The following is a 14,796-nucleotide window of genomic DNA, read 5'->3' as shown; positions in this document are numbered from 1 at the left end:
AATACGTCTCTATGCTGGTGCCCTGAGTAGAGACCAAAAAGAAGAAAATGTTAGGAAACACACTTCCGGATAACTTCCTAGTTGTCATATTTGAAGGGTGGTTATTCGAAAACGAATCGTTTATTAACAAAACGCGACGGTAACATTACCAGGAAACCTCTGTATGTTAAAAGAAAGCAGAAATGGCAGCGGAGAAACGGACAGAGAGGCTAACATGTCTCATCTTAAAGACGACTATCTAGCTAACTTAGCTTCCAGTGCTGCGTGCTAATCTGTTTTCCCCTGCTTGGTAAGTGATGGAGAGGCTGATATCCAAGCTGACAGAAAAACAAGTCCTTTTCACGGCTTCCTTCGCTATACGGCTGGCATTGGTCGCATATGGAGACTACCAGGACAGGACGATGGCAGTGAAGTACACCGACATTGACTACCATGTGTTCACGGACGCTGCGAGATTTATTAGCGAGGTAAAAGCAGCCTTATAGCATCTCTGACTGGAGGAAAGCAGCCAGATACAGTATCAGGTGTCTTAGTAACGTTATATTTACTCATGCAGTGCATGAAGTACACTTAAGTACACTTAAATACATTTCATTTAGTAAGTAAGGGGCCATTCTGCAAAATGAGTACTGTCATTTTTGATGTTTTAACCACGCTTTATTGCTAATGCTAATACTGTACTACATCATTTTAACCTGTGCACAGGGCGGGTCCCCGTACAACAGGTCGACGTACCGCTACACCCCTCTCCTGGCCTGGATGCTCACCCCTAACATCTATGTCAGCATGGTGTTCGGCAAGATCCTCTTCATTGTGTGTGACGTGCTGTCAGGACTGCTCATCTACAGAATCCTCCGCCTTAGAGGTCTGAGCTGTGAGGTATGCTAATAGACTTACTGTCTATATAAAGATAGTATGAACACTTGCTTACTATGGATGCTAATATTTCATTCATTTTCTTGGGAAAGCAGTTTAGAGGCTTTTTGAAAACACACCATGCAGATAAAAGTTGTGTTTTGTTGGGTGGGGGTGGGTTATGTTCAGACTGCACGTCATGCTTGCTCTCTGTGGCTCCTCAACCCGCTGCCCATGGGAGTATCCAGCCGAGGGAATGCTGAGTCAATCCTGGCTGCCCTGGTGTTGGGGACATTACTCTGTATGGAAGGTATGTTTTTTCCTCTGTAAAGTAATGTAGATACTGCTAATAATTTAATGTAATGTAGATACAAAGCCCCTCTTTTTACCTCTTTTCCTGCAGCCCGGCATCTGATGTGGGCAGCCATACTCTATGGTCTGTCAGTGCATATGAAGATCTACCCCATTACATACGCTCTGCCCATTGCTCTGACCCTGCGTGCCCCAGAGACCGGATCAGAGGGGGACAAAACGAGGTGGAGGAGCTTCATCGGATTTATTGGGCGCTTCCTCAACCGAGAGCTGCTCTTCTTCGCAAGTGTGGCCGGAGGAGTCTTCTGTATGCTCACAATGCTCTTCTATTACATGTGAGATGAACAAAGAAATTACATACAAAATGTGTATTAGTCACAACCTGGAGGCCAATCCTGGTTCTTCTGTGTCTGGAGTAAGATTTCTCCTAAACACAGACATGTCTGGGCTCTGGTGTTCAAGTAGAAAAAGTACAGTGAACTTAGAATTATTCAGCTGCTGACAAAAGACATGGATATTCATTATTGATGTAAATAAGATAAAAAACTCATGTCCAAATGTGAACATGATGTCTATCATTTGGGAGCAAACAAGTACTTTGTTTGACTGTTTGAAATATATTAATACTCTGCTTTCCTGAAGTCTCCCGATGAAAAACGGGGAGCGAGGTGCTTGAAATGTCTGATTGAACTGTTTTTGATTTGACTTATATTAGCCTCTCCACATCAGTCCTTACCTGAAGAAGCACACTAACTGTTCATGTGACTCCTCTCCTGTATTGTCAGGTACGGTTGGGAGTTCCTTCATGAGACCTACTTGTACCATCTGACCAGAAGGGACATCAGACACAACTTCTCTCCATACTTCTATATGCTCTACCTCACTGCAGGTATTCACCCATCCAGCCATTTATAGCCTCCTCATGTGACACCTTTGTCAAAGTTCTTACTCATGAGCAGATTTACATTGCTGCTGGTCATCAGCAACACGTTGCTTAATCATTCAATCAGTTATTAGGTATTTGTCTCTCTCCTCTGTGTGAACTAAAGAAGTTAATGCAGCTCTCTGAGGACGGTCAAATTCGTTTGTTGTGTGTTGTTGCAGACAGCAGGTGGAGCCAGTGGCTTGGCCTGGCAGCATTCCTGCCTCAGCTCATCCTGCTGTTGGTGGCGTCATGGGCCTTTCACTCTGACCTGGCCTTCTGCTGTTTCCTGCACACTGCCATCTTTGTGTCTTTCAACAAAGTTTGCACTTCACAGGTATGGAAAGCAGTCTAAGTAGAGAACCCATAATTTTTCTGTGTTTACTCTCTTTACAGTTTTAGTTTAGAGTTGGATCTCATTAGTGTCATTAGTGTCGCTCCTTAGTGTTGTTTGTGAAAAAGGGAGATTGAGTTGAACCAGTTTAGGTGTAGAACTGGTTCCCCTCCCCTCAGATGTGTGTTTGTTTCATCCTCCAGTATACCCTCCACCCACAGTCTCTGTGAATATTAATGTAGCGTAGTGTCATGTGTATAATAGATTGATCTCACCGACCTAGCTCAAACCCCTCACACTTTTAACAGTGTTGCTTGTTATCCTTTTGTAGTACTTCCTGTGGTACCTGTGTTTACTCCCTCTGGTTATCCCTCACCTGAGTCTGTCACTAAAGCAGGGAGTGGGACTGCTGCTCCTCTGGTTTGCTGGACAGGTAATTATATTTTAGTGACTGTAGACCGAAGCAGTAGATTCATCGATGCCTTTCAGACACTGTTGAACTCTCAGTGTCTCCTGTTCAGCTGTAGAGATTCTTATTTGCAGCATTAAAACAGAAGATTAACTGAACTTGTTTTGCAATGTTTTGAATGAAGTTACTAAAATTGACCTTGGTTTGAAGAAACTATCATTTTCTCTCCACCGTCAGGGTATCTGGTTGTGCCCAGCCTACTTCCTGGAGTTTGAAGGCTACAACACCTTCCTGTTGATCTGGCTCGCAGGTTTGCTGTTCTTGATCATCAACTCCTCCATCTTGATTCAGGTTGTAGCCCATTACAGACCAACACAAACTCCACAGAGACTGAAGGCTGAGTGACATTCAGTAGTTTTACGTGGAGATGATGAACTATGGCTGGCTGGATGAAAATAAAGTGTGCGTTTTGTTAAATCTCAGTCTCCCTCGTACTTTCTCACATGTAGCCAAAATCATTTTTGCACAAAGCAGATTCATAGTTTCATTTCCTGTTTGACAAAGCCACATTTGGATCTTCAGTCTCTCTGAGTTAAACCCACTGATTAAATGCTGTTCACCGCAGGCCAAAGCACTCACTGTAAATCCTCAATGAGTCACATAGGTTGAAACTTAGAAATCTGTTCCACCTGTGAGCACGCCACACGAATGTTTTCCATTTGTCCGTTTGCTGTCAGGGGCACTGTCCCATAGATCAGAGACGACGCATAGTTCACCCATTTTGTTCGGCATTGTCGTATCTCGAGGACGGGAAGCGCTTTCTCGTTCCATGTTGCGCTCACCTGAAGCAGGGATTGTGATGCACCATTCAGATCTGACACGAGAAAGTCCAGGAAATAATGTAAACTAAACAATTTCATCTAAATGACCTGACCAGTCTGAATAAAGCCCCGCCTCCACTTTAGTGAGCTGGGAATGTTTTCATAGTTTTGGAGAAAAACACTGTGAGGTATTCTGCTTACTGCTCTGGCAAATCAATCACATAATTCTGATGAATCACCATGAAAAAATGCCAGTTGAGTTTAACACTGACTGATTCGAAGAGATGCTCTTTGTCTGTGCCTGTAGGTGCTGACAGAAGCAGAAGATTGCTGGATGTATAATAGGAAAGATAGGTCAACATTTTCAAGATGCCGGATGTTGCTTTGTTAATATAATCATACAGGAATCCAATAATGTCAAATGTTTGTACGTAAAAAACATTTGAATAGTTTAAACAGCTTGTGGACTTTCTGTTGTTGCACACCACAGTCTGTCAAACACACAGACACATATTCAAGACACGTTGCAGATTCTAGTGATGAGTAAGGGGGAAGAAAATGTTGGTAATTGAGCAAAGGCATGCTTGTGGGTTGGGTTGAAGTTTGGATTAAACTGTTTTCTGTTTTGACCCATCACACACTCTGTGACTCATCACACTGGTTCAATAATAAATACAATGAAATGGAAACTAAAAGCATCGTGAGTGGAGTGGAGAACGACTCTATTAAATATTAATGTTTGGTCTCAGTGTGACCAAAGTAATACTAATCACCTGAACTAGATAAACTAGATTGTGATGACTGATCAGGATGTTATCTACTGTCCAGACAGAGAATCATGTTATTCCGTAGCAGCTGCTTCCATTTTTCAATGTAAATTTCAGCCATGGCTTCGTGCCATCAGACGTGATTTAAGAAGACTGGACTCTTCCTCAGCTGCAGTGTGCAGCTGTGACCAGTAGGTAGAAGCATTTCCCAGCAAAAGAGAGGGTTTGAGCGTCTATCCTCGTGTAACCCTCACAGATTAATCAGTAAACTGGAGCATGAATGCGACCCAATACAAACCGAGCTGGCGCTGGCTCCCTAATCTCGCTCTACTCTCTTTCTAATCTCACATGGAAATTAATAGAGCATTCACTTTCTTCATGAAGGGTCTGAGCGTGTCTGCTAGCCCGTCCCTCTGTGATTGATTGTGGGAGTGCATAATAGTAATATGTATGTGTGGATGCATGTGTTTGTGCAGACGACTTGAGATACGCAGTTCTTAAAGCTGAATTAGCGGCATTCTTGTAAAGCAGTTCATGTAACTTTGGGAGTGAAAGAGCTTGCTTGCTTGTGTGTTGCGTATGTGTGTGCATGTGTGTATGACTCATGGTCAGCTGCAGCCCGCATATCTAGTTTATGAATCACCAGGTTGCACTCAGTAACCTTTCAACTGGCTAGTCTCCTCTGGGCACATACATAAATCATTTCATTTTAGCACTCAATCCCACTGAATACCATCACATTCAGCAGTTTATTTTTACATCACAGACACTGAGAAATAGCCATGAATGTTCCTCTCATCTTATTTTTCATTCCCATCCTGGAGTACTATCGAATGTTCAGTATTCACATACTCAAGTCAGCTGTAATACCTGAACATATAGCAATTGAGAGAGCTTGAGAAGTAGTTAGCAAACTAGCAGAGAAGCCCAAACAGTTTAGTGGATAAACAGTTGAAATAAGACTAGCTGTAAGTAATGAATGAACATCTCAAAGTGGACAGTGGACAGTGGTTGATAGCTTAAAGTAATGGATAACTGGTTGAAATAGATGGCTCAAAGTAATGCATAAACACTTGAAATCGGCAGCTAAAAGCAGGCTAAGCACTACACTGTAGAAATATTTAGCCAAAAGTGATGAGAAAATTGTGAATGAGAAATGGTTAAAATCATAAATCAATCATAAAGATGTAGATAACTGCTGGAATAAATATCCTGAAGTCATTTGTAAATGGTTGAGAAGTCCAGTTTTCAAGCTGAAGTAGAATAAATGGAAACTTGATCGAACTGACTTAAACATAGTTCAGTTCAGTTGTATGTATGCATGTCCAATTTAATGTCATGTGAGTGAGTGTGTGGAACATGCAGGGTAGTTGGAAGGGGTACTAGAGTTCATCTGACAGGGCTTTTCGGGGGAGACATCAAACAGAAAAAGGTTTTAGAGACGCTGGCAAAGCTAAGACAGTCAGCAATAAGGCAAGGTGGTGTTTATTGTTCATTAGCTATTTGTAGTCAGGAAGCAAGAAGTGGCAAGGTTGCGGGGGCTGTGGGCGGGGGGATCGCGTGACTCTTGTCCATATGCTTAGTAGGGTGTGTGTATATGCGCCTGATGATAATGTGCATGCATATGTGTTTGTGCATGCGTGTCTGTGACATACCCTCAAGGATTCTCCTCATTGTCACAGAGGGATTTGGGGTGAGGAGATGCGGACGTTGTTGTGTCTGTGTATGCATATGTGCATCTGCCTATATGAGTGCGTGCGTGCGTGTGTGTGTGTGTGTGTGTGTGTGTGTGTGTGTGTGTGTGTGTGTGAGAGAGAGAGAGAAAGGCAGAGTGGGTGTGACCAATTAGGGCAAATGGTGTGCAGAGCTGCAAAGAGTGGGGTATGAACAGTCACGCAACCTTGCATGGTATAGGATTATAGGTCTTGGTTTACACACACACACACACACACACACACACACACACACACACACTCCCCCTCACAGATACAGCTGTCAACAAGCATCAAACACTTTGCTTACAATACAGTTGCCGTAAGCGGTCACTCCTCTCTCTTTATTGGATGTGCTCTTTTCATTGTTTTCACCCCTCTCCCAAGCTAACTTCTCTTTTCTCACCTCTCTGTTTTATCTCTCCACCTCTCTCTCTCTCTCTCTCTCTCTCTCTCCCCCTCGTTGTCTTTCTCACCCTTGCCCCTCTCCGCACAGAACAAGTGTCATACAGATGGCGTGATCGAAGGTTGCGTGCATGCTGACGAATATTAAACATTTAAAGTCAGCCTCATCCACCCTCCCCCCGCTTATTGTCACATCATCAGTCGTGGAACGACTTTGAGACAAAAGCAAAGCACTCCTTTGGGGAAAAGTGAGATAGAGAGATAGTACACCCTGTTTCGCATGAGTTAACTGTTACTCACTTATGAAGAGAATCGTGTGTGTGTGTGTGTGTGTGTGTGTGTGTGTGTGTGTGTGTGTGTGTGTGTGTGTGTGTGTGTGTGTGTGTGTGTGTGTGTGTGTGTGTGTGTGTGTGTGTGTGTGTGAGAGAGAGAGAGAGAGAGAGAGAGAGAGAGAGAGAGAGAGACACACACACAATTTAATTCATCTTATAGAGTTTGATCCCTGTAAGGCCACAGAAAAGAGGCACAGTTCTCCTTATTCCAGACTTTATCTAACAATACACTTAGTGGTGTGTTATGTATTATGCAGTCTAATAATCAGTGTCCACAGTTTGAGTACAAGTTCAGTCAGCAAGGCAGTACTCCCGTTTAAGTATTTCTTTACGGAAAACTTCCCTTAAAGAGCGTTTTCATGGTCAGAGCTATTAAACACTGTCCTTGGATAATTCATGGATTATTGCCATATGAATCGGAATGAGTTCTGAACATCATCTAGCTTTTACTCTTCACTCCTGCACTATGCTTTCCTATTCTTTACCAACTGGCAAACTTTTTGGCAGGTTACACCTAACCTGTCACAACCAGCCCTGCAGTGCTGTATGCAAGCTCTGCATGCAAACTGAAATCCTTAGAAAGTCCCTGTTAAGATGAAATACGTGAGTTCAGTTGAAGGGACAAAAAAAAGCTGAATGCAGTGTTTCATCCCAGGACTGCGACTGGAGGAGGAAGTGGCATCTTATTTTGATGGTGCATGCTTTAATCCAAGAGGAAGAGAACAGTTCTTCTGTTCAACCGTCGGGGTCGGCTCACATGCACGCGGCCTTTGTAAAACTTGTTGCATAGTGACTCCACAACAAAATAATGTTGAGCTGAGGAATTAAAAAGGTTTATGGGAAGTGTAGTGAAGTGGAAGTGGGAGCTATAAAAACTGGCTTTGAGGTTACCAATGATCTTTTGACAGTGAAATATTGATATGCTGTTCCACACACTGAGTGGCACATACATTAGACCAACGTGGACCTCCATTATTAATAATGTGCACATGAGTGATTTATGTGGTTTTTGATGCAGGATACTCTGAATCTCCTGTTATTGTACTGCATCCACTGTGTAAATCTAGTAAGAAAATACTCCTTTCTGGTATCTTTTGCTTAGATTAGTTTTTTCTGTTACTTCCCTTTATATTATGTCTCAGAGGATGAAATCAATCAAAAAGCCTACTACCATAAAAACCTGATATCAAGAACCTGTATTATTTATTAATGTTGGTCCTGGACCTAATAGTTTAACGACATAGTGCATATGATTTATTTAAAGTTAAATAACTTATTTAAAGTTATTTAAAGTTGAAGATGTGAAGATCATAACAGGATTTCCTGTAATTTCATTAGCAGTCTGTTCACAAACAAACTTAAGATGTGGTGATTTACAAGCATGCAAACGCAGTTACATGCACAGACACACACACACACACACACACACACACACACACACACATTATCCCAATAAGTAAAATCCCCACGCTAACTGATCCTCGTGTATCCTGTAATTCTCTATAAGCTACATTTTGACTGTGGGGAAACAAACACAAGCTTCTGGGAGGGATTAGCTGTGGAATCAGTGGAAGCGGCTTGTTTCTTCAGATCAGAGGGACCCGCTGCAGGTAACGGTCTTTTCAGATCAGGAGGTGACGACGGCTCACAAAACAATTACACAAAATCTGAATTCTCTCTCTGTTCAACTGTTTGCTCGATCACCAAAGTTTCTTCTCATCTGAAGAAGTGTTTGGCAGTTCTGAGGTCAGAGGTCACGCTCAATGAAGGCTACACGGCTTTATTAAACAATAGATGTGAAAGCTGAACACGGATGCCCCAGAAGCTGCAACGTCCCTGCTTTGACTCTCACTGAGGACCCTTTGTGCCTCTTTGTTTCCTGTCTGCCTCATCACTATCAGCTGTTCAGGTCTTTTAAAAAAAGAAAAGTGGTGGCCCATTTAAGCAACATGTGTTCCAGTGATGCCTCAAACACTATGATGTGACCTGCATATCATGGCCATCTGTGGCTCTCCGTGGCAAAGTGCTCACACCATTGAACGATGGAAAATTATATCTTGATGTTACTCTTGGTGTTGTTTATATATATAGTGGACTTAGTAGCTTGAATTACTATAAATCAAAGAGCACTTTTTGTGTGAAAGCAAAAAAATATTTTTCTGTCCCAGGACAGTCTGCGATCTTGAATGTGGCCACTGTGCTGAACAGTGCTGCACAACAGAGCGCTGTTCCTGCAGTAGCTATTCCTGTAAAGTCAGTTATTTTTCTTATTTTAATGCACAGTTTGCATGTTCCAGCTTTATAATTGTTCATCGCCCACTGTTTGGCACATTGCATTTTATGGAAAGTGTGGGTGACCATTTACTGATCAAAGACCTGATTCTCTCCACACAGCACGGCCTTTAGATGACTGATTTTTGGATAAGGGTTTGAAAAATGCTTCTTACTGTAATCCAACCGGTGTGATTTCGAAATGGCACCACTGATCAGAGGGAGAAACTTTGAATAAAGGAGACAGTGAACGTTCAGGGATCTTAAGCCTGATGTGCCAAGTGAATACAATTAACTACCAAGCCCTACTGGGAATCCTGAGGACCAGGTTTTAACCACAGCTTTTAGGTTACATCTCTTTCTCTTCATGTCCCCTGGCTCTGTTCTTGCCCTCTACCTCTCTGTGGATGCCAACACTCCCCTGGCTCTAGCCCCTGTCTCAGACAGCGGTGAGAGACGGGTGTTAAGTTTCCCAGATCGTGTGAAGGCGCTGTCATGCCAACTTTACAGCACATTAATCATACAGCCAATGTGGCTACAGATACAGTACTCTGTATCCTGTTCTGCTGTGCATTTATTATTAATAGAGACACAAATCTGAAGGATGAAACCACATTTGGTATACGTGAAAAATTCAGAAGCTACTAAATCGACAAGGATGTTAGCTCAACAACTGGCCATTTTTTATTTTGGAAAAGGTTTATGAAAGCAGGAAACCATTTAGTTAGTGGAGTGACCATGTTGGACATCATTTCAAATTATTTGAGTGGAGCTCTTTATAAACATTGACTATTGGTATTTTTATACCATAACCAAGTTCACAAAAAAACATTCACTACATTTATTGCAAGATTTTAATTATTAATAGAGATGCTTGCATTTACAGTTGTGTAATATTCATATTCCAAATATCTAATTATCTGTAATATGATTACTGTGGATATGTGTTTTATTTTTATTTTTATGATGGTCCAGAATGTCATTGCATGTGACATGTCGATATGTTACTCGCCCACCAAGCTGGCAGTAATTTGATGCTTTATTTCTTACCTACAGCAAAAGAAGAACACTTCACGCAGATGTTCCATATAAAGAAGAGTCTTTTAATAGATAAGTCCCATTTGCAAAAACACGTAGAAACATTGGAAGACACTGCATATATACACTGTGTTCGCTACCTTGCAGCTACCTCCTCCATGAGACAAGTCTTTTTTTTTAACAATTATCAAAAAGATAGGAAGAAAAAAAAAGCCACATTTATTTACCTTAGTGAAACAGAAAAGCCTTCAAAACTGTAGTCTTTAAATTATGCACTTTTGCCTCTCACAATAAATACGAATCATCAAACATTTATTGAAACACAAAGAGAAAAAGACAAATTCAAAACAGTGACACCATGTACAGTTGTGCGTGTCGACTCAAAAACTTGTCTGGCTAGGCTGAACTTCAACTGAACTACTCCCAGTAGTGCAATTTAGAAACTACTACAGTAGCTTCACAGAACTGAGACTCTGACATTGAATCAATTTGGTGCTTTTAGTTCATTTGTGCAAAAATACTGATTGTGAAGACAATGTCTGATGTTTTCGGACTGAAAAAAGACAACATGAAAAGTGTATATTCATTTCAAAGGAAATGTGTCGCATCTGCGGTGAGACAGGCTGGTTGAAATGCTGATCTTGCCATAAACACTAATCCACACTGTACAACATTAGCTTTGACATAAAATGACATAAATTAATATTATTTGTACGTCAATAGGAGTTTCATGACATAAAATTACAAAGTTATTGTGCGCATCGAAAGAAGAATCAACATTGAACCTTGTAACAATAGACAGCCTTCTTTTCCTTCAGTTCAAACTAACACTAAGCCTTCAACTGATAATTAATACGTCATTTAACTGGTCATTTTTCTTATGTCCCTGTTCATTTTAGACCTGCAATTAAAAGGCAGTGTGAACTGAGCTGAGTTGTTGTCACCTTTCATATCAATTTAATGCTGGTATATGCTTATTGACACTTGATTTTAAATCAGTTTTGCAGTCAACATCCCTGTATTTTTTTTATTGTGCACCCTGAATTTCACTTTTATCCCTTCCACAAGGAGGTCAGAGACAAGGAGCAGGGTCAGCACCTGCAGTGCTTGTTAGGATTCAGTACCTTGGTCTAGGATGCTTCAGCAGGACACATTTGAACCACAGGTTTGTGGTTAAGGGTTTCCCTTGTTACTGCTCCCCTTATGTAATGCCCGTACAGAATATGTGTAAGCAGGCTGCTTTTAGATGAATAAACAAATGTAGTGATTATACTGAAAGCTTTGGCCATACCAATTATTTTACATTTTGATGCATTAACTACAAATTGCAAGTTTGAAAAAACTGTCCGTAATAGGATACTATGAGGAAAGCATTGCATTGTAAATTACACTTGGAAAATCAAATTCAGAGCACAAACACTGAGTTAACAGGGATGTTGTAAGTCATTGAATGCAAGTGTTTGTGATGAATGTCTTCAAAGCAGAGCCTATTGCAAGCATGTTATCTGGCAACAGTTATGTAGCCTCGACCAAATTTTTATTTTTATTTTTTCCTGCAATTGATGAAGATTCAAGTCTGCAAGTTGATTTAATACAAGTCTAAAATGCATAGTGACCAGCAGTTTCCATTCCTACATTTCTGGAGGCAGCAATGAAAAAAGGTAGGCCGTTTATAGTTAAAGCATTGAAACATGCAAAACCACCATCAAGGCAGATTATCCTTGACTCCCAAGTGTGCTCTCAAGATCAGTCATCTCCCTTGACACAGTAAGCCCAGCAGAAGGTGAAAGTCATCATCCTGTGTACAAAGTTTAAAGAGTATCTTTTTACAGCAAAATCTTTGTTCCTCCCACAAAAGTCAGGTGTACACAACACATAAAACAAAATGAAATTGTGTTTCTAGACATTATTTGTCTCATTGTCACTAAATCCAAAAGTGCTTGGAACCAACTATAAAATGTATTCCTTTAAAAACTAAATCATCTATCCACAAACTGGATTAAAAGTATTATTTTTTTGATTGTCACAACACTAACACTAGAACCTGAGCCTTGTTTGTGACCTCTTGGTCAAACAGAAGTGATTTGAATGTTGACATCCTGGGAATCCTTGTAACCAAAGACTGTCTTTTTGTAATGCTGGTGCATGTGGCGCAAAAATACTAAGTACTTTTAATGCACACTGATCGTATGTGTGAATGGTGGGGTGGGGGTTGGGGTAGTGCTGATGTGTTTGCACCAATCACTTTACGGCATATAAATGTAGGGACTGGACTTGTGGTGCCCTGTGCTCATCACACATGGCATAACGTTTCTTGGACCAGCCATCATGGACTGGCTTATGTCGTGAGTGTTCTCGGACCACGGTGGGGAGTCCATGGGCTCCCGCTTGATTGAATGGATCAGGCCGTGACCTTTGAACTCATAAGTGCCGAGCTTGTTGTAGTCCGGGTGCATGTAGGCCTTGTGAGGGTCTTGTGGATAGACGTGTGAGTCCATGAGGTTGATAGATTGGTTGCTGCATAGAGAGTCTGAGTGGGAGAGTCTCTGAGGACTGAACTGGTTGTTGTCATTGTTATTGCCCAAGTCTTTGTCACATTTTAACAGACGTCCGGTTGTGCTGTCGCTGTTGTTGACTGCATAGTTCTGGTAGTTGCCGTTGTTGTACGGTGGGCTGATTCCTGCTTTGCCTCGCTGACAGGGTGAGTACTGCTGATCGTAGTAATCTGCCTCTGATTTGAGATGGAGGCCTGAGGTCTGGTCGTATACCCCATTACCATAGCGACGGTCCATGGCGTCAGGGTCGCGGCAAGCCCAGGGTCGCCCATAGGCATCGCAGCCATTCTCAGAGTCTGAGTCGTGCTCTACCTTGATGGGTGGCATCTCGGGAATCAGATGACCATCGTAGCATTCTCCGTAGCCGTTCTCGTTCTTCACCAAGTCCACGCAGTAGGCATCTGGATCTGTGGGAATCTGGACGTTCCCGTAGAGCTTGGAGACAAACACCTCGCCACCTCGGCCGCTGTGGCAGCTGGGGGAAAGGCGGTATGGCTTCCCGTACTGACCAGCCTTGTTCAAGCGGTTAGAGGGGATGTAACCAACACCCTGGCCTGCCCTAAGGGGACCTGAGTTTGGTCGCAGAGGCCAGCCGCCGCCCAGGCCTGGGCTGACACCTTTATGGGGAGCCATGGAGGACTTGCAGTAGTTGAGGGGTTCCTCCTGGTTGTAGTAACCATCAGGGCGGTACTTGAGGTTGTCTTTGGAGAGCGGGGTCCAGGGAGTGTGGTGACCTCGCTGTGTACCACCAGGAGTAGGACAGGAGAGGAGGAGAGGGTCTGTAATGTCACCCATTCCTCCACTGAAGGTGTGCCTCCGGAGGTGTTCCCCTCGCTTACTGTGAGGTACAGGGAAGGCGTGAGAGAGGGATCAGAAAAGGACAATGAGATCATTAGTCATGAGACAAGACAAATCAATCAATGTTGATTATACAAAGCTTTTGTAGTCCTTCAGGACATTCAAGAAGAGGACTCTTAAAATATCACTGGTCCACCCAGATATCCATATGGGTCCACAAACTGAATGTTTTTCTACTGATTGATGAATGACTCAAAGAACAAATATCTAGCTTTGGTTCACTTAGGTTCATGAGAGAATCGTTCCAAAAGTGACTCATCTTTTCCAGGATTCATCTCATCTGAAAATTGAGAACAGAGTCAACATCCAGCACCCAAAGATCAATGACGGCCAACACTCCAAGTTTATACGCAGCACAGTGCTGTATTTGTCTGTGTTTACCTCTTTTTTTTCTCTTCTTTTCTGATTTCCTGATTTGGGATAATTGAATTTGTTACACGGTGAACATCATGATCAATCAATGGAGAATACATTTCTAAGCGTACACTTCATTTGTTGATTAATATGTAAGTGGAAGCTTCCAAGATAGCTAACACCAGGAAGGGCTTAAGATTATTCAACATGAGGATAGACTTTACGCACTTACACATGTAAAAATAATAGGAATTGGGCCCAGTTTCACCATCTGGATTGAGAATTCAGTGGATTTGCTTATACCAGAATAAATACCATAGAATGATGCAGAATATTTTAACTATCAATGCATCACTGGTGTCGGCTAATGCTGGCCATTTTTCATTTTTATCATTCATTAGAAGAGTGTTTCAGCTGCAAAAATCATATTTTTCTTTTGCTGAAATAATCAAACATTTGTTCACACATGTATTTCCATCACTATATATTGCATAATGTGTATTCCCTTATTATGAAACAAGGCCATTTCCAACCATTGGTTATCATGACAGATTTTAATTTCAATTTTACTTTTCCCTTGTTCAACTTAAACACAGTAATGATAAGATAAGAACAGCAGCTAAGGCTTTGGATTAGTGTTATTGGATTAGAGTAATATTAGAGTAGAGAATTGGAAGTGAGCATATACATAAAGTACTGAATGTTCGGTGGTGATATGTCCTCAGTAAAATCACTTTCATGATGTAAAGAGCTTTCAGGATCTAACGTTAAATGCAAGATGTGGAGAAACTCATTTCTGTTGGTGGATATTATCTCTTGATGCTGACAACACATGGGAGGTATTTTGTGTC

At 41.8% G+C, this 14,796-nt stretch overlaps 2 protein-coding genes across 2 annotated transcripts in view; one reads left to right on the top strand and one right to left on the bottom strand.

Moving 5' to 3' along the window:
* Positions 1-36: 36 nt before the first annotated feature.
* pigm (phosphatidylinositol glycan anchor biosynthesis, class M) lies at positions 37-4,106 on the top strand. The gene is made up of 8 exons (XM_070986203.1): positions 37-467; positions 706-879; positions 1,045-1,165; positions 1,259-1,502; positions 1,953-2,056; positions 2,272-2,426; positions 2,755-2,856; positions 3,070-4,106. The coding sequence occupies exons 1-8, from the start codon at positions 297-299 to the stop codon at positions 3,235-3,237; spliced, it is 1,239 nt and encodes a 412-aa protein (XP_070842304.1). The 5' UTR covers positions 37-296; the 3' UTR covers positions 3,238-4,106.
* Positions 4,107-10,319: 6,213 nt separating this feature from the next.
* The window catches only part of ahrra (aryl-hydrocarbon receptor repressor a), a 67,950-nt gene continuing 63,473 nt past the window's right edge, over positions 10,320-14,796 (bottom strand). Inside the window, exon 9 of the mRNA XM_070985916.1 lies at positions 10,320-13,571. Within this exon, the coding sequence (XP_070842017.1) occupies positions 12,425-13,571 (1,147 nt within the window). The 3' untranslated portion in view covers positions 10,320-12,424. The remainder of the gene's footprint in view (positions 13,572-14,796) is intronic.

This window comes from Chaetodon trifascialis, chromosome 18, assembly GCF_039877785.1.
Source record: "Chaetodon trifascialis isolate fChaTrf1 chromosome 18, fChaTrf1.hap1, whole genome shotgun sequence".
Lineage (NCBI taxonomy): Eukaryota > Metazoa > Chordata > Actinopteri > Chaetodontiformes > Chaetodontidae > Chaetodon > Chaetodon trifascialis.
This window is presented reverse-complemented; position numbering and strand designations above follow the sequence as displayed.

Excerpts from the sequence above, each read along its gene's own strand:
- pigm (XM_070986203.1), top strand. The coding sequence starts at position 297 with ATGGAGAGGCTGATATCCAAGCTGACAGAAAAACAAGTCCTTTTCACG. Across the intron at positions 468-705 it reads CTGCGAGATTTATTAGCGAG|GGCGGGTCCCCGTACAACAG; the intron begins GTAAAAGCAGCC and ends ACCTGTGCACAG. Across the intron at positions 1,503-1,952 it reads ACAATGCTCTTCTATTACAT|GTACGGTTGGGAGTTCCTTC; the intron begins GTGAGATGAACA and ends CTGTATTGTCAG.